At 36.2% G+C, this 23,804-nt stretch overlaps 2 protein-coding genes across 4 annotated transcripts; one reads left to right on the forward strand and one right to left on the reverse strand.

The window, feature by feature from the left end:
* The first annotated feature begins 5,013 nt into the window (after positions 1-5,013).
* Positions 5,014-9,116, forward strand: LOC140781083 (inactive TPR repeat-containing thioredoxin TTL3-like). Of its 2 annotated transcripts, XM_073126880.1 has the most exons (7): positions 5,174-6,127; positions 6,650-6,845; positions 6,950-7,134; positions 7,214-7,547; positions 7,650-7,854; positions 8,326-8,432; positions 8,508-9,116. In XM_073126880.1, the coding sequence occupies exons 1-7, from the start codon at positions 5,304-5,306 to the stop codon at positions 8,658-8,660; spliced, it is 2,004 nt and encodes a 667-aa protein (XP_072982981.1). In that variant the 5' UTR covers positions 5,174-5,303; the 3' UTR covers positions 8,661-9,116. The 2 variants fall into 2 exon arrangements, with proteins under 2 accessions (XP_072982982.1, XP_072982981.1); XM_073126881.1 differs by lacking the exon at positions 8,326-8,432 and having other exon boundaries at positions 5,014-6,127; positions 8,508-8,920.
* A 3,140-nt stretch (positions 9,117-12,256) lies between these two features.
* On the reverse strand, positions 12,257-15,396 carry LOC140781149 (glucan endo-1,3-beta-glucosidase 11-like). 2 transcript variants are annotated; one of them, XM_073126969.1, is made up of 5 exons: positions 15,075-15,396; positions 13,916-14,958; positions 13,137-13,165; positions 12,920-13,017; positions 12,257-12,721 (listed from the first exon to the last, which is right to left on the reverse strand). In XM_073126969.1, the coding sequence occupies exons 1-4, from the start codon at positions 15,142-15,144 to the stop codon at positions 12,999-13,001; spliced, it is 1,161 nt and encodes a 386-aa protein (XP_072983070.1). In that variant the 5' UTR covers positions 15,145-15,396; the 3' UTR covers positions 12,257-12,721; positions 12,920-12,998. The 2 variants fall into 2 exon arrangements, with proteins under 2 accessions (XP_072983070.1, XP_072983071.1); XM_073126970.1 differs by having other exon boundaries at positions 12,920-13,165; positions 15,075-15,365.
* Positions 15,397-23,804: the final 8,408 nt, after the last annotated feature.

A 23,804-nucleotide genomic window follows, 5' to 3' on the forward strand; every position in this document is an offset into this window, starting at 1 on the left:
TACCCAAATTGGGTACAGAAGTACGTACTGATTGATGCAACTTGCCTAGGACTTAAACATGAGTCAGAATTTGGTACGGTTGGACTTGGTCGTCAAGATCTAGGGTTAGAAGAATTAGAACAATTAGGGTCAGTCAGAGTTTCTGCATGCATGAGCTCTTGTATTGTGATCATCTGATGTGCGTGATTGATTTATTACCTCCTAAATCACCCACTTAGAAGTAAAAAAAAAAGTAATTGGTAGTTGATTTTTAGTAAAACTAAGTCGGCATAGAGGCTATTTATTATGGTGGTCAACTAATGTGGAACATGGGCAATCTTGCATCACAACTGTGTTGTTTGAGTTGTAGTGAAAGATATTATTTTTCCATTTGAAAAGTATAAACTATCTACTCAAGTTGGAAGTTTAGAAATATTTTCTTCCATCATTTGAGATTTGCTTTGTTCGTACGTGATAAAAAAAATTCTCATAAAATAAGAGAAGCATGGATCTGAAAGCTGAAAAATATTTGATCTGTTATGATTGAGGGCCTGAAAAGGATATGCTCTATGTCATGGAGTTGTTCCAAAGGATCAAAATGATCTGGTATCAAGAGAGACCTTGTCTGCTTGTTTCCAATTGGATGCAATCTAATGATAGCCTAGCTACTCACACATGACAAGAAGAAGTTCCATGATTCCAATAGTTTCTTTGCTAGCTTAGCAAATTGGAAAACATGTTGAAAAAAATTCCAGTGTCCTGTTGTATATTCTCTATAAATTTGCAATCCAGATGTCTCTCTTATTTGGTCCCATGGATGTTGAATTCTGTGCTACAACAGCATCTAACCTGGAATACATTTATTAGCAAGTTGTGCCACAATTTAAAGATCTAATCAGAGGCAGAGTTTCTCCAGCTTTTATATATATAAACTTAATACACCCCATACGTGAGTTTGTGTTCAAATATTGAGCAGGCCATGTTCCTTTCATTCCAATGAGTATTTAGGCATGTGGTGTGATGAGCCATATAGCCTCCAATGATACACATTTCCTTCTAATCTTAGCCAAAATTTGAGAAACCAAGCTAATTTATTTAGACAACATAACGTGCTCATGCAGATGTATTGGCATAGTTTTACGTGGTCCATTGTACTATAATTAGGACAAGATTCTAATAAGAAATATATAGCTGGTCGCCAGAATTCAAATGCATCTTGTACTCTTGACTGGTTTAAGGGGAGTCCAAACGGAAGGTGCTGTAATATGATTCAATGTACAGTAACTAGCTATGGTAGTACGATGGTTTATCTTATCCATTTATTTATTTGAGGGGGGGGACCTTATAGTTTGGTCGAAATTTAAGGCGTCAACTTTCATTCGTGGCGTTAATTTTTGCTTCTTAAAATAATGGTGAGAGTGGTTTTCTATCAAGAAAATTAAGTTTTTTTTTTTTTTAATCTTTCCTCCTTTTGAGATGTTTGTATGTATAAAAGTAATAGATTTTCACATTAATTTTTTTTTATTTGATTACTGTAAATTAAAACTAAAGGTTAATAACACTTGAGGATGGGTAAAATAGTTTGTTTCCCATTTTTAAAGAAGAGAAAAGGCTTTGGCATTGTTTCATCCCTAGGAATTGTTAAAAATTAATTAGTAGGAAAGGTAGCGAGCTGTCTTACTTAGAGATGCAATTTGGAGTTAATTATGGCATTAATTAGCTAATAGTCCACTTCCTTATCATTGGATGGTTATAGTCTCTTCTTTATGCTTTGCATTATTGACATTAAAGCTAGGAATTAAGAAATCCTAGCATGATGAAGAATCCTGACAAAGTAAACCTTAGCTATGAGACCTAGGATGGCCCATGGATTTAGCAATTTAATTAGGTCAACAATTATCTAAATCTCATCAACAACCAACACTACTTAATCTAAAGTGCTAACATAGTGCTGATGGGATCTCACATAAACTAATTGCATCTCATGAATCAGATCAACGGCAATCTTCTATCATTTATTTAATTGTCCTAAAGAAAAGATGAAATCAAAAGTATTCATTAGGAAGAACAAGAAAGCCTTTCCATAAGTAAAAAAACTAGAAATGTAAAGAGAACTTATAAAGATTCATAGCTCAATTAAGATATCTAATTACTATGTTAGATTAAATATATTTTACCCTCTACTATGGAAGATAAGATAATTATTTCACCCAGCAAACCTAGTTTCATATCATTACGTTTCTTTAAAGTTTTAATTAAACAACTATAAATATCAATAACGGAGATGATAAAATAACTTATTAGATAATCCTATTTGTGTTAAAAAAACATATATTTTTGAGAGAAAATTAATGGTAAAATATATTATTTTTTTCAAGTCGATAATATGTTTAAGAAAAAAAGACAAGAATACTGATAATATAAGATGCGGAAAGACCACTGGCCCGTCGTAACTTAGTTCAAAGTTTAGAGTGGATATAATAATAAATTTCATCAAAGTAGTATTCAATTCTAAGTATTTAATAGGAATAATTTCACTTAGACTTTCTGAACTATCATAATTTTTCGCATGTATGTTATGAATATTTTTTTACCACATACATCCTTTGATTCAAAATATTTTTTAGTTTAGATGTCAATATAGTTACTTTTTTCTTAGTTTATAGGGGGTATATATATATTTTTGAATCTACCGGGTGTATATGGATGATAAAAAAATTCAGAGAATGTATATATAAAATAGTGATAATTTAGGGAGTTTAGAATTATCCTTTATCTAATAATATAATTGATATATAAAGTAGTAGTAAGTCTACTATCCAATCTTATTGGATCGGGTATTGTACTATTGTCACGTGCTTTTGCTGGAGCCTGAGAGCTTCGGGTTTCATAGGCCAGCTGGCACGATCACCTCACGCACGTGGCCAGCTTGGCCCAGTCACCAGGGTTTTATTAGCAAAAATGCCAACTCCCCAGGCCCCCCCTCCCCCGCGCTTTCTCACAAATAACACCTTGCAATTTCTCTATTTTACGTAGAGGTTTTTTTTAAAAAATAAAATAAAAATACCTCCGTACAACTTATACATAATTAACTAAGAAAAATAAATTATGATTAACTTTGTTTAATCACAAATTTGCTAATTATAAAACCTAACAAACTCTTTCTTTTGACAACTTTATACCAAACTAAAGTCTCTTAAATAAATACAAGAGTTTCTATTAATTCAAACTCCTAATAAAACTGAGTAAAAAACATCAAGTTTTATATCCCATATATGTAAGAGTGGAAGATATAAATAATAGATAACGATAACTTAGCATAATGTAACATAGTATGCATACATATGGTCTAATAACAAAACATGCTAATCAAATATTAGTCCAAAGTATTCAAACATTTATCCTCCCATTTATCACAAATTAACAAACCAAACACTACTCCCCCTTTTTTATATAAAGATGATTAGTTAATACACCCAAAATATTAAATATATGTTTCATGAAAAAAAAAACTCTAAAATTTTAATAATAACAAGATTCAGCTATTTAACTGAATATATTTATTTTCAATGACAAAAAGTATATATATATATATATATATATATATATATTTCATAATAAAATGTATGTAATTTATATAAGAGATGCATATAATAGTTTATTTTTTCTATTTTGAAAAGACCTTTCACAAATGACACAAAAACTCAAACAAAGAAAAAATAATTTTATTCTTTTTAAAAATATAAATATAAACTTAAATCTATGAGTCTTTATCAATCTCAGCGAATGAAATAGGTTGTTTTTGGTATTCATATATTAAAGAGTAGGCAAGATTTTTTATTTTATTTAGTGATAATTTCGTACTGAAAGGTTGTCTATTACTTTGTAGTGTTCTTATTCATCATTCTTCAACAAGGTTATATGTGATGGTTAGGTTACATCACTTTGGAAGACTTAGCTGCTGTCTTCCTACCTTTGGGTCAAAATCCAACTGAAGAAGAGCTGAAAGAAAATTATAGGAGAGAGACAAACAGAAATGGGTCCGTAGAAGTTTTGGATTGTTCTTGAGCTTCATTAGGAGAACGAGGGTGAATTAACTACGTTAACATCTTTACCATATATCTAACCTAGATACGTTTGGGTCTAATGGTTGTGGCATTACAGGAGGAGAATGACCCTGAAGAGGAGCTGAGAGAAGCTTTCAAGGTTTTCCACAAGGACCAAAATGGATTCATCTCAGCTATTGAGGTGTTTATTGGATATCACCTCCCCCCCCCCCCCTACATTATCTTAAATTTTAAGTCAGCTCAGCTCTTGAATTAAGTTCATTTAAGGCTTGAAAATAGACTATTTTAATTCGGCTCAAATTAAGCTTAGTAGAGCCTAAATAGAAATCTCAACTTAGAAATTAATTTTGACTTGAGCTTGAGCAAAAAAAAAAAACTAGTTGGCTAGTTAGACTGCGTGATAAACTACTCTTTCGTAACATTGCATGAAGTTAAAACTCTCATTTCTTAGTTCTCCTTGAGAAATCTCAAAGATTTTCACTCTAGTGATAAAAGTACATCTCTCGAGATAATAATAATTTCTTTCTCTTTTTCTTTTCTGTTTCTCTTTCTCTTTAATTACTTCTAAAATTTTGATGTGACATAAATATTTAAAAACTCTTTCGAAACAAAAAAAAAAGAATCTTTCTTCACTTTACTAGTGACACATGTAATTTGCAGAGACACTAAAGAGATATAATGTGTTGGCATACATCTGATAGTGTGCCGGGCCATAACTAAGACTTAAGAAGCGAGGGCTGAACTAATTTCTTTTTAAAAATAATAATAAAAGTAAAAGTTGAAGTGAGACCATAATATATAAACAGAAAATTGCAGGTGTAAAGAAGTAAAAGCAATAGATAGAGGAGATGTTAATAAAGTAGCGGAGTTTGAGCTAAATATTATCTATCGCACGTTCTTCCTACTTTCTCCACAACTCAGCATCAGAGAGTAAATAAAAGGTAAAGAGTTCTCGTGAATCAAACATATGACAGCGAGAAGAAAAGGAAACTCCTTTTTAACTTGGTTTTCTCTTCCATTCTCTCTTCCCCCCTTCTCTACTCTTCTTCTCCACTCCAAATCTACCCACGTTTTCATTCTTTGCTTCCTCCTCCGTCATTACCAGATCCCCATCTTCCCAACTCTACTCTAATCTCTCTCCCTCTCTCTCTCTCTCTCTCTCTCTCTCTAGCCATTTTTTGATGTTTTCTTGGTGCATTCCTCATTTTTCCTAGTCTACTGAGAGATCTAAGCAAAGAATACGAGATATTTGATGAAATGTCGCTTCCAAATTACATTAGCAACAAGACACGGAAGCCCGGTATGGTCGAATCCATCTCGGACCGCTTACATTCTGCGGTGACCTTCGACACCAACAAGCCGGATTCCAAAGATTTCCTCTCCCTGAGCTCTCCCGTCTCCCCTCTCATCGTCAACACGACCAGCACCAGCTCGAGCTGCTCAAGTTCTGCGTCCAAGACGCAGGCTTTTCTTGGCATTGCCGGAAGGCGAAGCAACTCCGGCGGGATTCTGTTGAATTCTGCTGAGACTAGTCCCAATTCTAATCAAGACAAGAGCTCGAGACCTGGCCACCGGCGCACGATGTCGGGCCCGCTTGTCTTCTCCGAGGATAATACCGGAACCAGTAGCACGGCCACGTCTCCAATGACCAATGTGCTTCCTGCGGGAAACATATGCCCGTCGGGGAAAATTGCGAAGACCGCGACGATGCATCGGAGCACCGCTAAGAGTGACGTGCTCGGCTCTGGGACTGGGAATTATGGACACGGTAGCATAATAAGGAGCGCCGCCTGCATATCAGGGGACTCTGTAGTAAGGAAGGCAATGACGAGTGTGGATCCAGAGGAGGTGAGGAGGGTGGGGAATGAGCAGTACAAGAAAGGGCAGTTTGCGGAGGCGCTGCGGCTGTATGATAGGGCAATAGCATTGTGTCCAGATAATGCTGCATGCCGGAGTAATCGCGCGGCAGCACTTACGGGGTTAAGAAGGTTGGCAGAGGCTGTTAAGGAGTGCGAGGAGGCTGTTCGGTTGGATCCGGGGTTTGTCCGAGCGCACCAGAGGATGGTAGCACTTTATTTAAGGTGAATACTGGTGCATTACCTTCAAACTTCTTGAATTGTGATCAGATCAATGTTTAGTTAATGTTGTGATAGTTATCTTTATCTTGAACTGTGATCTTTAGTTGGATAAACTTAGATCTGATTGTTGTTGGCACTTACAAATGCTCACCTGGCTATTGGGCTATAACGTTTTCATGAACCATGAGTTGTTTTGATTAGTTTTTTTTTTTGTTGTTGTTTGTCTCTTCTATTTTTGTTTCAGTAATTTCAGGCAATCCATTGCTTTGTGTGTGTGTGTGCTTTATTACTACTGTTTGTAGTGTTGAAATGACCTCCTAATATTCATCATTGTTCTTGAGTGATATTTAATATTCATGCTGAGGAATTTTAACCTGTATATCTCATTATTTTTGACAATAGATCCTAAACCAGTATGAACTTACATACTCCATACTGATGATACCTATAGGATTTTTCGCCCATTGCAAATCAAACTTCTTTTTGTCCTTTCATGTATTTGATAATTCTCGTTCTTAACTACAGGTTAGGACAGGTTGATAATGCTCGGAAGCATCTCTTCGTGGCTGTCCTGCAGCCTGACCTTGTTGAGTTGCAGAAGCTGCAAGCAGTGGAGAAGCATTTGGATAGATGTGCAGATGCCAGGAAGATTGGAGATTGGAAGAGCGCATTAAGGGAAAGTGATGCTGCCATTTCAGCAGGAGCAGATTCTTCCCCCTTGGTGAAATTTCTAACTTGCATATTAATATTCAATCAGATTTTGATAACTAGCTGTTGTAAGATGGGAAGACAAAGATCTTAGTCCTCAGAATTTCGTATTTGCAGCTCATTGCTTCTAGAGCAGAAGCTCTTCTTCGGATCTATCAGCTTGAAGAGGCTGATTTGGCTATATCAAATGCATCCAAGCTTGATCATTCATCCTCATCTTGCTCAAACACAAAGTTTTTCGGTTTCCTCTCCAATTCCTACATTTATTTTGTTCATGCCCAAGTTGAGATGGCATTGGGAAGGTGAGTCCACAGACTCATGGAGCTTGTAGAAAATTTTCCAATTCTTGAGTGAGTGAGAGCAAGTTCTGATATTGTTCAGGTTTGAAAATTCGGTTGCTGTAGCTGAGAAATCTAGGCAGATAGATCCTTGTAATGCAGAAGTTACATTGATGCTAAACAATGTCAAAGCAGTGGCCCGAGCCCGAGCTCTAGGGAACGAGCTCTTCAATTCTGGAAAGTATGTGGAAGCTTGCTTAGCTTATGGGGAAGGGCTCAAGTATGATCCTTCAAATCCTGTCCTCTATTGTAATAGAGCAGCTTGCAGGGCCAAGCTTGGACAGTGGGAAAAGTCTATTGAGGACTGCAATGAAGCCCTCCAGATTCGACCTAACTACACAAAGGCCCTTCTCAGACGTGCTGCCTCAAATGGCAAGGTAATATTATTTCCTCACTTTTTCTTCTTCCTTTGCTTGCGTCCTAAAGTTATATTCTTGGCATTCTAACAATAGCTTGCATTATTTTCTTCTCATGAACAGATTGAACGATGGGCTGACTCTGTCAGAGATTATGAGATTCTAAGGAAAGAAATTCAAGATGATACCGAGGTGGCAGAAGCTCTGTTCCATGCCCAGGTTGCACTTAAAAAATCTCGAGGGGAGGAGGTCTCTAATATGAAGTTTGGTGGGGAGGTTGAAGAAATTACAAATATTGAACAATTTCAAGCAGCTATTACTTTACCTGGTGAGCTTACTCTATTTGGTTCTCATCCTGTGACCTACTTGCATGAGATTTGAGCAATTCTCTTATTTTGGTCTTCAAGATACAATATAGTGATTGACAACCATTAGAAAATAAAAGTGACTTTTTGAATTCACGAGTTATATTTTTCTCTAATGCAAATAATCTTTTAGAAATGATTTGTTAGATGTGGTCCCATATGGATTAAAAATTAAGATATGCATATCTGTTCCTGTTTCAGCTGTAATCAAGTTCTTCTATCTTCATTCAACCCAATCATTACTTGTCAAACATCAATTCAATCTTTAGTTAGATTATATATTAATTTACCACTGTAAATGCTACCACATTCCTTTGCCTTTTCTTCAGCTATGAAGAAATGCCTAGTTACACTGGTTCTGACATTTATATGAGTGGCAACAGTAGCATCAATAATAATAGCGTCAATAATAATCAATTTTTTATGCTATTTAGGAGTTTCGATCATCCACTTCATGTCACCGTTGAATCAGCATTGCACTCAAATGATGCCTTTTGTTGATGCGCTATGTACCAAATATCCATTTGTGAATTTTCTCAAGGTAAAATTCAGCATTTCTGCATCTTTTTCATTCTCAGTATTGTCTAGTCTTAATTTCACTTTTCATCTAATTCAGGTGGATGTGAATGAGCACCCTGCTGTTGCCAAGGCAGAGAACGTGAGAACTATCCCAACATTCAAAATATACAAGAATGGCACCAGAGTGAAGGAGATGATATGCCCTAGCTTGCAGTTGTTGGAGTATTCTGTGAGGCACTATGGATTCTAGTCCTCAGAGCACCAAACACAGCCAGCAACATAATAATCCATACAGCAAAAGCAGAAAGCATAGATAGACAATTGCAAATTTTTAAACATATATTTCCCATTTATCATATTCCTTTAATTTATTCCTCACCTACTGTCTTTACTCTTTCCATAGTCTTATTTCAACCTACTTCTTTCGTAGCCATTGTTGCAATTTGCTTGTACTAAACATATCGTTCTCCTCTTAATGAGAAGCATGAATGTGTAGCCTATTTAGCTGCATGGTCAGAGTAGATGGAACAATAGACAGGGATTGATGTCAGGTGGAAAATGTATATAAAGACATACCAATTTAAAGCTACAGAGGAAGTGGATCTCTGGTCTGTACTAAAGTTCTACTATTCGAGAGAGGGATTTTGTAATCAATGAAAAATACATACTAGACATCTCCGAATTCACTGTACTTTGTTTGGACCAACTCATTCTTCTTTGTTTCCTTACTCCAACTTGAAAATTATCACTTTTTATATTCATCTCTAACTTGGTTATAACTTTCAGGAATCACCGATTACTGTAACTGGATTATTTTGTTGTTGCCAAATATTTACGAGTAAAGTTAAATTTCTTTATTATTAGAAGAAACATTTACATATAAGTTATTTTTCAATTCATCAGCTTTCAAATATAAAATTTATTCTAGACTTACTAATTATTGTAGCACATTTTAAAATTTATATAATTCACTGACTCGAAAAAGAATTTATATTTGAAAGTTACCGTACAAATGAGAAACGTGTATTAAAACAAAAACAAAAACAAAAAAGGGTTTTGGGAGAGCTAGTCTGGTCAAAAACTCGCTTCCACTCACTCTTTTATTGAATCAGAGGTTCAGAAAAGGTACAAAGTACAGTTAATAAATGTTTTGGAGTCAGGGGGGGTTGTTGAGATGCATTAGTTAATTTGATTACTTCCTTTCTTTTAAATCTCCTTACTCTCCCTTTTCTAACTTTTGCTCCTGCAAATCTTCCATGATTATACTCTTGGATCAGCTATTATTAGTGTCAGTAAAGAGATTCTTGTTGTTTGGCATGCAAGAAGCCTGAGATTTAGTGTGCATGGTCCCCATGGCCATAATTGTAACGATGGCTTTAAACCCCATCGGAAGCTGGTAACAGCTATATTCCAAGCTGTTCCATAATTATGACAACAAGTCCATTTCCTGCTTCTTGTAGCTGGGGACTCTCTGGTTCATGTGAGAGACACCAAGAAAGATGCATGCATGCATTCTCTCTCTCTCTCTCTCTCTCTCTCTTGAATGCAAGCCTCTCACTTCACAACTTGGAGCACAACTTTATCAACAATGCATTTACCACATGAAGCATGTAGCTTTTGATTTCTTTTCTTTTGTCAGTGCTCTTGTTGTTAAACAGAAGTGTTTCTTCTCAAGGATAAAACTTATCCTAACCAGTAATTTCTTTTTTCAAATATACCAGCATTAGAACAAGTAAAGGGTTTATAGTCCTGTAAACAATTACTCTGATGAAGGATAATAATAAGACCAGTCGCAAGGATCTCAGAAATTATTCCCCTTGTCAAATATGTAACACTAAAATTCGAAAAGAAAATGATATTTTGGTCATCTGTATACATTTATTCATGTAACAGCTATTCCTCTAGTAATATTGTTTTTAAAACTAATCATAATGGCAATTCTAAAAGAACTAATAATATTAAAGGAGCAGTAACTGCTATCAGAGTGGGTTCAGGCCCAGCCCACATCTAATTAGGGATAGAAGGCAACCCCTTTATTCAAAATCTGAGACTCCCAAGGCCTGGGCCCTATTCCTATCAATAATTGCAAGCAGATATGTGAATTATTGCTATAATTTTTCAGATATCTGAATAATTGTCCTCAGATGATAATTGCAAAAATTGCAATCAAATATTTGCAGCTGTTCTCTTATTCTTTAATAATTGCAATCAGAGAATAATTGCACCCTAACCGATCATTTATGAGAATAGATATCTGAATAATTGCATGAAAGCTATGATAAATCACCCTTGTTATTATAGAAGGCATTCTAATCTTGTATTTATTCCTCTATCAAGTAAGTACATCTTGTTTTGCTGCCTCTACATAACCTCATATTCCTCTTTACAACAGGAATTATGCATGGAAATTCTTTATCTATAATGACTTTTTGGTATTATTCTCATTCTAAGTGTACCAAAACGAGCTCTTATTTGCTTTAGCATCTTCAATGACATCCCTGATCATGCCAACTGATGTGCGTTGTACGAGTATTATTACTTTAGAATCCCTTTAATGGTTTAACCAAAATTCTACATCCATGACCCTAAATTTCTTAGGTTTAATTATATAGACCTTCTAAACTATTCCTAATTTTCACATAAATCTTATGTTTTTATTATCTAATATTTCTTCTTTCTTAATGGTGTTAACGAAAATGTTCGAATAACTATTTCAGTATCAACTTTCCTTCTTAGTCTTTTTCCTCTATTAAAGGATAAAATGGCCCTCGAGCATCTAAATTAGTCGTGTGTTAGCCACGTGATATATTTATAATAAGACGAATACTAAAAGACATTTTTGGTGAATGAGCCATGAAAAATAAATTGGAAGATTTTATACGAAATGGAATCTTTTGTCAATCAAAATTTTTTTTAAAGAAAAGAACTAGATTAATTAGCTACTCCGGTTACAGTAAGCATTGTTAACATCGGCCGCTAAAAGAGGCATAGGGAGATGGGGAAAGAACCCTCCTGAGTGTAACTGAAAGCTATATTTTTATCGTAGTTTGGGGGCTAGACAGCCAATTGCTTAGTGTTGTGGTAAATAGGGTTGATGAATAGAAAAAAAAAAGTGAAACAAAAGTGCCGACACTCATCTATATAATTGCAATGGGTGGCCCAAGAGAAGCATGACGTTGACCATTCAAAATTTTGACGAGAAGCAAAGAGTCTATTTCAACAATGAGGTGAGAGATTCTACACTAACGGATATAGAGGAGGGCCTCCTGGAGGCCGATGATCTCAACAACAAGAGTAGAGTGGTAAATGCAATGCTGACTGCTCGCGATAATCGAGAAATCTAGTGAGGTGCACAATGAAACTTGTCTCACCGGATTCATTAAGACCTGAAAATGAGCCGTCAGCATTGAGCTTAAGGAAACCCGGTAACAGAGGTCCTAACGAATGAGTCTATAAGGGGAAGTGAGTCCGACAAAAGGGAGAGATAGAATCTCATAGTATTTATAAGCTAGAGCGAGAGATCTTTCCCATACCATCTTCGGGAGTTCTAGAGTTGAATTGAACAAAATGTTATTGCAAGTGTTTCTAAATGTGCCAAAACATAATGCTTATGACAGCTAAAAATAAAGCACGATAATTTATAAGTAGCAAGCTAGTCTGAAGGAGCCAAGAACCATCGGCCTTAGTCGGGTCCAACTGCCTCCTAATGGGCCAGATTTTCCTGAGCTTAGCTCAGGGAGCCAGAGCAAAAAGAACAAGGTGGAATATCGATTCTCGGTAAAGGCCACATATGGGCACCAATCAATTATAAGCAGAGGTGAGCTTGCTCTCACAGACAAGTCAACATATATAAATAAATTGTCACATCATTATGTAAATATATTAAACAAGGAGGGATGAAGAAGTAATTACATCTCATATATACATACATATATATATATATATATATACACGAGAAAGTTCTCATCACATGGCCTCGGATCCAATTCGCATGGTTTTGGTCAGAGAATAAAGCTAAGCCCGCAGAAAGCACGCACACACACACACACACCCACCTACCGCCCCTTTCGCTCAAATTTATTACTCCTGCCACTCATCTTCTCCTTTCCCACCTCCAACTTAATACTAAACTAAAACACCCTCTCAAATCTTTGCCATGATCATAAGGGATTTAATTAACAAATCAAAGAATTATAAGTGGAGATTATACATTCTAATTTGAGCATAAGCAGCCACCCTAGCTAGTAGTGCCTTCCACGTTGCGAAGCTCTTTTTTTTTTTCCCTCCTCACTCTTTATTGCATTGCTTTTCCTGCAATGGCAAAAAGGCAAAACAAAAGGTCACAAATCCTTAAACCCATATGCCAAAGTAGTCGCCTTTGTGATGAGATGGATGGCGTTGGCTATCCATGGAAACAAAGGCCCTTTCCTTTGGGTGGTAGGAGATATAAAGAGGTTGTCCTATAAGATAAGATAGTAATAGGATAAAGAGAGGGGAGGGGGGCCATACCTGCCTCAATTGGGTGCATCTCCTTTGGTCTTGGAAACTTAGTTCCCAAGTCCTTCAAAGAGGAGGAGGAGAGAAGGGTTCATGGGCTGTCAGTTTTCCTTGTAAGAAGAAAAATCAAACAAAGCAAAACAGTCACATGAAACCAAGTTCATTTTGTTAGGTTGCCCTTCTCATTAAAGCTTGGAAAGTGATCAATAAGGATATGAGAGTCCAGTACCACATACTGCTATACCCCCTCCTGTATTCCTGCATCACAAATGATGTGACATTACTATGTTTACTTTTCCAATCTCAATGAATTGAATATATATATATATATATATATATATATATATATATATATATGCTGAATCAATCATGAACTGATAACTTACAGTGTTGATCGTAAAAGAAAAGAAGAGGTTATCAAAGTTTAATTGCCTTGTTTCATTCTTATTCCATGATAGTGAAACGCAGTATATATGCAATCCATGCATCCCTTTCTCCATCTCACTGACACTTTTGTGAATAGTCATTTTGCTTTCGTTCCTTCATTGGTTTATATATATATATACATTTCACCTGCTATTGATTTTACTTAGGGATGCACTTTCGATCAGCTTTCTATCATCTTTATTCTTGATTATGTCTCGCAAATTAGCACTTTATGTGAACATAACGGAAGGAATAAGTGTATACCTTGAAGAATATGTATGCTAACTTTTTGCACGGACTAAATTAATTACCCCGCCGTAAGTCATAGTCAGGTCAAGAACCGGAAGATATTACTCGTCAAGAAAAGGAAAGAATAAATAACAGGAAAGAGCAAAGAAGGAAACTACAAAAGATAAACCATGATAAATTATCACTTCACAACCCATCTTATTGTCTTATTCTACTTCAAATCTTTAACTTTTCGCTATTAATTTGTAAAACAAGGTATGACTCGAAATAAAATAAGGCAAAAATAAATTCAGGGTCCGAAATGTAAAATGTTCTAAAGGAAAGAAAACATACCCTTGTAGCAGTAGCAGAGGAGGTGAGAGACACAGACGCAGTGGACGTGAGTGTGGTCAGCCCTACGTTGTAAGCCATGGTCATATCCGGTTGGTAGAGCCCATAGTTCCTCTCCGAGGTTGGTCCGGGCTTCAAATCCTCATTGAACAAAGCAAACAGGTACACTTCCAATCTTTGGTTAGGCCTCAATGGCGTCCCCTCATTGCTCATCTGCCTCAGCAACAAGTTCCTATTGTAATCCCTCGCATTCGCCACATTCGCACCAATCTCGTCTTGGTCTCCTTTCGACGGCCACCCGGTCTCCGACACCCTGACCTCGATGCCGGTGTACCCCATCCTCGCCATGGCGAACGTCACCGCGTCGACTTGCGCGTAGAGCATGTTGTCGTAGTGCAACTTCGTGTAGGGATCCACCATTCCATAGTTAGGGTTGAATAAGACGTAGTCTAGTGGAACTTTAGTAGGGTCGCCCTTGTAGGCGAAGTAAGGGTACGCATTGATCCAGAACGGCGATTTGGTTTCCGATAAGAATCGCAGGAATGGCGCCATGAGGGTTGCGACGTCGGAGCTAAAGGTGCCAAAGGAAGGGGGATAGGAGTTCTCCAACACTGCCAGGGAGTTTGCAGTGGACACGTGGACGTAGGAGTCGAGGCCTAGTTGGGCTAGAGCAGAGTGGAGGTTGAGCATGGCAGGGACGAGGTTAGCCGCCAAGGCTGCGTCGTCGCCGGTGTAGACCTCGTTACCGACGGCGATGCCGGTGATCCTTGTGGCAGGGAAGTAGGGCTTCACATTGGTCATGATCCATTGCAGGGCTTGCTGCGAGTTGGTTAGCATGGCAACGGCGTCGTTTGGGACGGTTACAATGATCTCAATCCCGGAGTTGGCAAATGCAGTTAGGACTTGTGGGTTTGTGTCGTAGATCCTTGTCTTGGTAATCTTGAGGGAGGTCAGGAGGGTTACTACTTGATCTGGTGACGGTAAATTGTTTGCCACTTGGCCATAATTGATGCCTAGAGATGAACCAAATTGAAGGAATCCAAGTTCTGCAAGACCCAAAAAGTTAAATCAAAAGATTAATTAACTTGTTAAATATTATCAGTGAATGAGTAAGAGATTTTCTAGAAATGACAACAAAGGATTATATATATATATATAGTACCTGAAGAGAAAATAATAGATAGTAGCAACAAAGGGATTATAGTTGATCTCAAGAACAGGGAGGCAGCCATATGAGCGAGAGAGAGAGAGAGAGAGAGAGAGAGAGAGAGAGAGAGAGAGAGAGAGAGAGAGAGAGAGGGGAGAGGGGGAAGAGACACAGATAGAGATTTAAAGAGGAGGAGGAGGAGGAAAAGAAGAGAAGAGTGCACGCTTTTGGCAATTCCTTTCTTTACTTGGCTGGGAGTTTGGCAGGGGGGGAGTTGAGAGGTTGCCTTGCCTTGGCCATTTAGTCTTTCATGAATGGGCTTTTTATTTATCTCATGATGTGTAGTAATGGACTTATGCCCAGGCATTACTTTATAATTAGCGTTGGTTATCTTTACAACGACGCTTCCTCCTGTCCTATTCGGCGAAATGGCACAATTAGCCCTTGGACTAGGAAGATGCCAACTTTAGACCATGCAGAAATGGAGACCAGAGCCCAACACTGCGTGCTTTAATACATGTGACGGGAAATTAAAACAAGGGTGGGTAGAGAGGGGGAAGAAAGGGAATACAGCTAGGATTCTCTACTTTGTATTAGTCCTTAAAAACATTCTATGAACGCATTGTTGTGAATGACCCAGAGCTCTCTGACAACCAATAAGATGGTCAATTATGGAGGAAGAATCTATGGAAAGTAGCCAGACTTAAAGATGCACGAACCCATTAAGACGATGACCTTTGACACCAAGTAAGTACTAGTTAGATGCTAGGGTTAAGGTTTAAAGAGTAATTGTCTTAAATTTTGATTGTGGACCATTCTCTTGCACTCTGTTTGATCTTCATGTATGTATGTATGTATGTATGTATGTATGTATGTATGTATGTATGTATGTATGTATGTAGGCAAATACTTCAATGCACCTTTAAAAATTATAATCTTAATCCAACGGCTATAATAGCCAGTTTTCATACCCGGTACCGGTTTTTCGGTACCGGTTCCAAAACCACATTACGTAAGAAAAAGAGTATATCAGTTAAGTAGATTAATTACGTGTGCCTAACTTTCCAATTTTCTTGTTATACCCTTGAAGATCTTAACCATTAGATCTTCATCAAAGTGATTGATAAGTACGGAAGAAGCGCTCTACACGTTTTTTCCGTTAAGATTTCTCTCTTAAATATAATTATGCCTTAATTATAGGAGATATCATTTAATATTAAATAATTTAAATTTGATTGTTTGGAGATAAACTTTAATTTAAATATAATTCTCTATCTCTATCTATTAAAATTTAATTTAAATCAATCTTAAACTAATGGGAGATATATGTAAATAATAAAAAATAATTAAAAAGATAAAATGTAATTAAAATTTCATCAAGTTAATTATAAAAGACATCAATACCCTTATTTTAATATATATACATTACTCTCAGTTAATGATATATATGTCTTTTACTTAATAAAATATTAAGATAATATAATTGTTAAAAAATAATGTGCAAGATTATATATCTAAAAAAAATTACCTGCTAAACCGGTAATATCTTTCATTCCTATTATACCCTTAAAGATCTTAACCGTTAGATCTTCATCAAATTGATTGATAAAGAATTAATTCGATTGCATGGAAGAAACCCTCATGTATGTATGTATGTATGTATGTATGTATGTATGTATGTATGTACGCCTATGCATATGGTTTGTGTGACTCCATTCATATTAGTTGCAGTTAGACTTGGAATTCTATAAAAGTGGGTTTCAAGTAATTGGTTTGAATATTGATTTGAAACCCAATATAGATTGTATTAGATTCATTGCAAATCCATAATGAATAGGATATTGATTTATTATAAATAGACTAAGTCATCTCAGTACTCTATAACTAATTTTATTTATCTCATTAAGAACTGCCGGTTAAAAGGGAGAAAGAAGGAAAGACTTACCTGGTCACAGTTTTTAGAAATTAAGATCAAAGATGAACAACTTTGGATATAACTTCTATCTTCTGTGTGTTCTAAATTTCGTATATATTTTAATTCAGATCATATCTAATATAAGATCTAGGGATTATGTGACAAGTTCTTGTAGTATTATGATATAAGACAAGTTTCAGGAGATATGGATCCTGATATTTTCATTATGGCTTTTCTAAAACAACCTTAGAAGAGTTTATTGATCCTGAAGCGAGAGTCTTCTCTTCTAACATATCTTCTCTCCCTCCTCTTCACTCCTACAACACTATCTGAGCTATGTGTCTTGTATTATCCCCTATGTTCTCTTTGGGCTTGTTACAATGGTTTCCTTTTCTGTTGAGCCGTAGATGATTAGCAAATTATGAGGCTTGTTCATAAGCCGTTGTCCGATCTCCCCCCTTCTGCTGTATATCAAGCTTGTATATATACGAATCGTTGGAATTAATGAAGTTCTTGGCTTACAATTTTTTTCCTTAAAAACTTGCTTCACAACACTAGCAAATATAGTGTTGGTCAAAAGGAAAGAAAAAAAAAAAAGACTAGCAAACATAACATGCAGGCAATTAATTAAATTGTCAATGTAAAATTTTGCCTTTGTAAACAACATTTTGTGATAGCTGAATAGTGGTCTGGACTAAAACTACTGTCTGCATTCAATTACTAAATTAATCTTATCTTATCTTATCTTATCTTATCATATTTTGCTTTTATCTCAACTTTAGCGATGTATTTGGACGTAGCGTTAGATCATACTGTTAGATAACTCTTCTCCAATCTATCTTATCTCTTGGAATGGATTTAGCATTGTTTAACTCTCACTTGGTTCCTTCTTTTTGACTCCTAATTGCTCTTTCAAGAATGACAATTTCATGCGTGGAATTGCACTGTGTAAATTTTGCTACAAAAGCTGATGACAAACTAAAGTGTGAATGTGTGATGCCTAATATATAGTCAACCTTTTTGAGTCTGAGTCAGCTTATAATGTAGTCTACATCTAATTCACCAAATTAATGTCAGAGTTCAGTAGTGCTGACCAAGCTTGACATAATGGGTTACCATATGCTTGCCACTTTCTATTCTATCCTCTGTATCTACAAAGAATGATGACATTAGCAACAGTGGTTGTCTATAAATTAATTAACTTGTAATAGTGCGATGATAGATTCCAAGACTGTGGTCATCACCTGGCCCTTCTTTTACTTAATTGTTGTAAGCTCAACAGTGTTGAACACTATTTGGATTGTATTACATTGTAGCATCATATATCAGTTTGGCTTGTTGGAGTTAATCATTATGTGACGCTCATAATTAATATGTTATCCCAATTAGTGCTTGCCTAATGATGAAGGCTCGATTGTTTTGTTTTGTTCTGTATTGTTTTTCTAAGGGAAAGCCCAAAGGCACATATCATTTTATTAAAAAAAAAATTCATTTGAATATAATTTTATATACAAAAAAGAGAGCGAAAGATAGGATGGTGACCCCTCGACACAAGCATCACACCTAGCTAAAACAAATCAGATAATATTAAGAGCTGAGATGCTAGGGACGATATAATTTGTTTAGATCTCCTATGAATGCACGATTGTAGTTAAAAAATGGTCAACCTTTGTTTTTTTTCTCCTTTTCTTTTCTTAATATGTTCCCTCAACCTAATTTTGTAGAGTTTGTGTTGTATATCACTTGTGAGTGAATAATCTTCTGTTAGATAATGAGCGAAAGTGGGAAATTTTATATAGACTACTCTTGGGTCCTTATTTAGTAGTTACAATTTTCTATCTAGGGGATATTCTTAGAAACGATTTGATGCGATTAATTTGATGGATCTTGTAGCAGACACATAGTAACATAGGTTAAACGTGTGATATGATGCGATTGATGATGTAATGATCCTAGGTTTGGACAAAGATGCTTAGAAATACTTGACGAAAGAATCTGATTAAAAGTGTCTAAGTAAGGGCATGGAAGAGCCGGATTGCAGTCCAATAATGTTTGAACAATCTTTCACTAGGATTTAGACTTCCATCTTTCCCAAATATTGTGGAGTTGTGAAAAGGCATTTAAATGACTCTTAAGAGATGTATGTATGTAAATAAAATTTGGTGAAGAGTACTCTACACTTTAAATGACTGACAGTCCCCTCACTCTCTCAGAAATATCCAAACGCAGGATGATCTGATGTACTATGACATGAACTCACCATCTTCCTAAGCTTAAGCTAATTAATGAAAACATGGTAGCAACTCTCTTTACCTTAAGGCGACACTAAAGTAGGGTTCACCAACCACTGGGCCCTGCCCACGTCACCACTTTAGTATGGCTAGTAGCATGATCTTCCAAAGTTTTCTAATATCACAATTGGAAACGTATCTTTCCACCAAAGAAAGAGAAGAAAAGCAAGCATAGATGTGCGAATTACGTAGGAAGAGCAAGGCCACCACTGTTCTTGTAGGGTTAAAAGAAAGATAGAAAGATATATATATTTATATCCATGACGTACGTAGTTGGACCATGACGGTGTAAACGAATGCATGGCTGATATGACCACACGATGGAGGAGACCACGGCTTTAGAAGAGGGTTTAAAGCACCACCATGGATAACGAGTGGAATTACGTGGTGATAAGGACATAACTGAGTTGTCTCTAGATCTCTTATCCACTCTCCTTTTCCCTAGGTCTTCCCGCAAAAATCTTTTAGATTCTTAGTAGACCTGGGACAAACCACCTCGTGTTCAAAATGTAAATTTGTCCACAAGGGAAAGCAATCTTAATGCTACCTACATGCAGCAATATCTTGGAAGGTGATTTGTTTGGTTCTTTTGCAGTACGGTCCAAGTTTGGCATAGTTGTAGACAATATCAAAAAAAAAAAAAAAGGAAAACGAAAATTGTGGGGATGACTAGGATATCTACATATTGTTATTTAATCCCGAGCCCAAAAGAATTTTTAAGCTTTGAAGATTGGGATGGTCTTTGCCTTGATTCGTTGCCGAATTAAAGTTATTTGAATGGGTTAATGATGCTCCATGGACCGTAGTTGGAGATAGGCCAAGTATTTTGCAAGAGTAGGACTTAAGGTATGAGCTAGATACAGAGAAGAAGGCAAGAGAATGTGATAACGTAAATTTCATATCTTTGCAAAGACTTTGTTTATAAGCTAGGTTAGTGGTCAGCTTAAAAGCTCGTTAAACGTTTGTTTTCCCATAAGAGATTCTTTTGATAACTTTATGCCCAATGTCGACCGAGGTCCAACTCGGTTTTTATTTGCCATCTAAGCTTATTAATCCAACTTAACTACTTTTAATAGGTTTAAGTTAGATCAACTCTCTGGGAAATTTTGTAACTGCTGGCAGGCCTCTACGTTCTTCTCTCTGTATGGAATGGAAATACTAAATCTATTAAAACCAGAGAAAATAAAAAAATAATACACTGTTGTGCGAAGAGCTCACAAGCAAACACCGAATAAAAATCTGATCAGATAAAACTTAAAATAAAGTAAAAAAGCTAAATCCCAGAAGAAAATAGTTAAATTAACACCAAAACAAGGAGAAAATCAAACCACAGATAAAAAAAAATAAAATAATATTTACTTAGTTCGATAATTTGGGTATCTCCAAAAACAAAGTTAGTATCAATCCACTATTTAGAGAAGATGCAAATACAAAATGTTAGCCAAAACCTTAATCCAATGCTAATCTCAGCCAGCTCTCACATTGCTATTGCAAAAGATGCAATATGCGATGCTAATAATTTAACTTAACAAGCACCTTATGAGATGATATGAGAAGTAATAGGTTTGGGAAGATGATGCTAACAAAAACACTAGATCCAAATCCTTCATAGTAGAGAAAATAGATAAGAGTAATTTAAGAAATATAAAAATATTACTTCTTGTTTCATCTCATAAGGTTCTTGTTAAGTCAAATTTAACTGATCAAATGTGGCTTGGTCTTTTCCAACAGAGTGAGTGAAAATGTAGAATGTTATGTGGTACTTTCTGTAATAATTAAGTATAGGATATGGAAGCCGGATATACATCGATCCCAACTCATTGAAGCCATAAATTGTATAACTACTTGGGCCTAGCCCAAGTAATATCCAAGCCGAAACCATGAATCTATAGGTCATGAACTCATGATTGACGCCTACCAATTCCTTTTTCAAAGATATACTCCACTTTTCAATATATCACTTTACACATAAGAAATTGGACATAGTTAGAGGTTTCTTAAATGTAGTCATCGTCGACATTACATGAGACTTTTGCAGCAACACAAATGTTACTCCTCCAAATATTGAACCCATAGAAGAAAAGAAAGAAAAAACAAATCTAGTCATGAGCAACACTAAACGAGACAAAAGTTCGAATATGGTAATTGAAATCATGTCCATTTACAGTACTACTGCAGGCCAATGAAGACCGAGGGCAGAACCTTATGAACAGTAATAGGTTTTGTTTGGAATGAGCTAAATGCCAAGGACTTGCAGGTGCCCTTAATCAAAGCTCTGAGCAGCACTTTGTTTGTAGGGTGGTTGCCCTACACTAACTCACATGTCCCAGATTTTTTTTCTTTTTTTTTAAACTCTCCGTACGCATCTTCTTCCTCTCCTTCGCCCATGGTTTTCTCTCCTCTAGATAGAACCCCGGCTCCTCCATTATAGAATCTTATTGCGAAGTGCATTGCATGCATGCATGCATGCAGGAGCTGCAGAGGGCAATCATGTATCTGGATCGCCGTACGTAAGATTCCTGTACGCGTGGAGACCACCACAATTTGCGCCCATGATTTATTCTCCGTCTTTCGTTGCAGCTACTGTTGTTAATTTTGTCCGCATTTAGTCTCTTAAACGAAGATCAATGACATCTAACCAAATTAATAATGTCACCCATCATGTTATAGCCTGTACTAACAACTTATTCAGGCAGTTTGGCATGGCTATAGCCTATTTACATATAGCTAGATAATGTCCTGGTCTCTCTTCAATAATTAACCGCTAACACTTTCACTTCTTCACCTAAATGGTACTCTTGAGTGAGTTAATTACTCATACTTTAGCACTAAAGAGATATTTCCGTCTTAAATCCATGATCTATATATATTGTTCACCTGTTTCTTAATTTGTGTTTATCCCATCTAGATCTAATCTGACATCTCTTTAAGAACTTAGAAGATGAACTCTCTCTCTCTCTCTCTCTCTCTCTCTCTCTCTCTCTCTCTCTCTCTCTCTCTATATATATATATATATACAGGTATTTAAGTTTCTAAGAATGTCTAATTCGATCCATAAATGCCCTCAAATTTCGTTCACGTTTGTTGTCGGGGAAGCACAAACTCCCCGAGTCTCAGGATATAAATGGATCGTGGCATCACATGCAACTGCCCACCCAAACCTGGAAGCCATGGGCAGTCGTCCTTCACGTCAAAATAGGAAAAGCTCTCCTACCTCTCTCTCGCTCTCTCAGCACATCACATGCAAACTGATCACCTTCCAAGGTGCATGGGAATGTGCGGTCCATTGCATTAAAAAAAGAAGAGAAAAAAAGAAGAAGAAAAAGACTATCTATCTCTCTTACATAGTACGCAATCGATCTCTTAAACCCCATCGATAATATATATATATATATATATATATATATATATATATATATATATATATATATATATATATATATATATATCACGTATCAATTAACTATAAGTAGATATGCCAAACAATGTTCGAGAGGCAAACTAGACAGTGAAAAGACTTGCAAACACCCAAAGCCCCCCAACCATTAGCACATCTCCATGTGTTTTTCTTTGCCCCATGATTCCGAAACCAGTGAAGTTTACGAGGAATGGGGGATATAAAGTTGTCACGAAGAGTGGACCAGACCAGACCGGACCGGACCAAACCTTATCATAAAGATATTGGCCTCTGCGTCCATGTGGGAATATGCATCATGGCAGTTGGACTCTGATGCTATTTGCTAAGAAAAGATTTTGCTTGGATATGGGGGCAGGTACAAGTGCAACAGTCCCACATGTAGTGTTCAAAGGAGCGTGCATGATATTATATGCTTGGATAGGGATGCGTCACAAAGTAGGTATGGCAGTTATAAGGCCCACAACATGGGAGTAAGAAAAATATATATAGAAATTTGGTGAGGACTAGCATGGCATGCTTAACTTCTCTTGCTATTAACACTAGAGTTCGCCACGTTACAAGGCAACGTTGTAACGACTTCTAACAACCGACATATATATATATATATATATATATATATATATATATATATATATATATATATACATATATATATGCCCATATTTAGTTAAGAAGTTAGAGTTTTTATTTTGTATGTATACCGTGAAAGAAGTCTTATTTGTGTGTATATTCGTCAAAAGAATTTTTTTTTTTGTATGCATGGCTGCCCTTCAAACCTAATTATATTATGAAAAATATTTAATACTTGGTGATTCTAAGAGAATTGAACATGATCCTTTTGCCCTTATTACTCCTCGGCAAAATGGAATAGTTAAAGAAATAGCATGGTTGTACGAAAGATGACACGTGTCATGTTGCATGCTCAAGATGTGCCACAAAAGAGTTAAAGTTGTGAATACCTTTCACGTGATAAGCTAGATCTACCTTTTGGCCGGATATCAAGTAGATGGCTTATTACTTGTGGGAAAGGCAAAAACCCCATTGTGAAATATTTATAAGTCTTTGGAAGCAAATGTTTCTTTAGATTATTTTAATACTAGTAGAGCATGCATATAGTGTTT

This window comes from Typha latifolia, chromosome 2 (genome assembly GCF_019914945.1).
Source record: "Typha latifolia isolate L0001 chromosome 2, TyphaL0001v2, whole genome shotgun sequence".
NCBI lineage: Eukaryota > Viridiplantae > Streptophyta > Magnoliopsida > Poales > Typhaceae > Typha > Typha latifolia.

Excerpts from the sequence above, each read along its gene's own strand:
- LOC140781149 (XM_073126970.1), bottom strand. The coding sequence starts at position 15,144 with ATGGCTGCCTCCCTGTTCTTGAGATCAACTATAATCCCTTTGTTGCTA. Across the intron at positions 14,959-15,074 it reads ATCTATTATTTTCTCTTCAG|AACTTGGATTCCTTCAATTT; the intron begins GTACTATATATA and ends TGGGTCTTGCAG. Across the intron at positions 13,166-13,915 it reads CCTCTGCTACTGCTACAAGG|GAATACAGGAGGGGGTATAG; the intron begins GTATGTTTTCTT and ends TTTGTGATGCAG.
- LOC140781083 (XM_073126880.1), top strand. The coding sequence starts at position 5,304 with ATGTCGCTTCCAAATTACATTAGCAACAAGACACGGAAGCCCGGTATG. Across the intron at positions 6,128-6,649 it reads ATGGTAGCACTTTATTTAAG|GTTAGGACAGGTTGATAATG; the intron begins GTGAATACTGGT and ends TCTTAACTACAG. Across the intron at positions 8,433-8,507 it reads CATTTGTGAATTTTCTCAAG|GTGGATGTGAATGAGCACCC; the intron begins GTAAAATTCAGC and ends CATCTAATTCAG.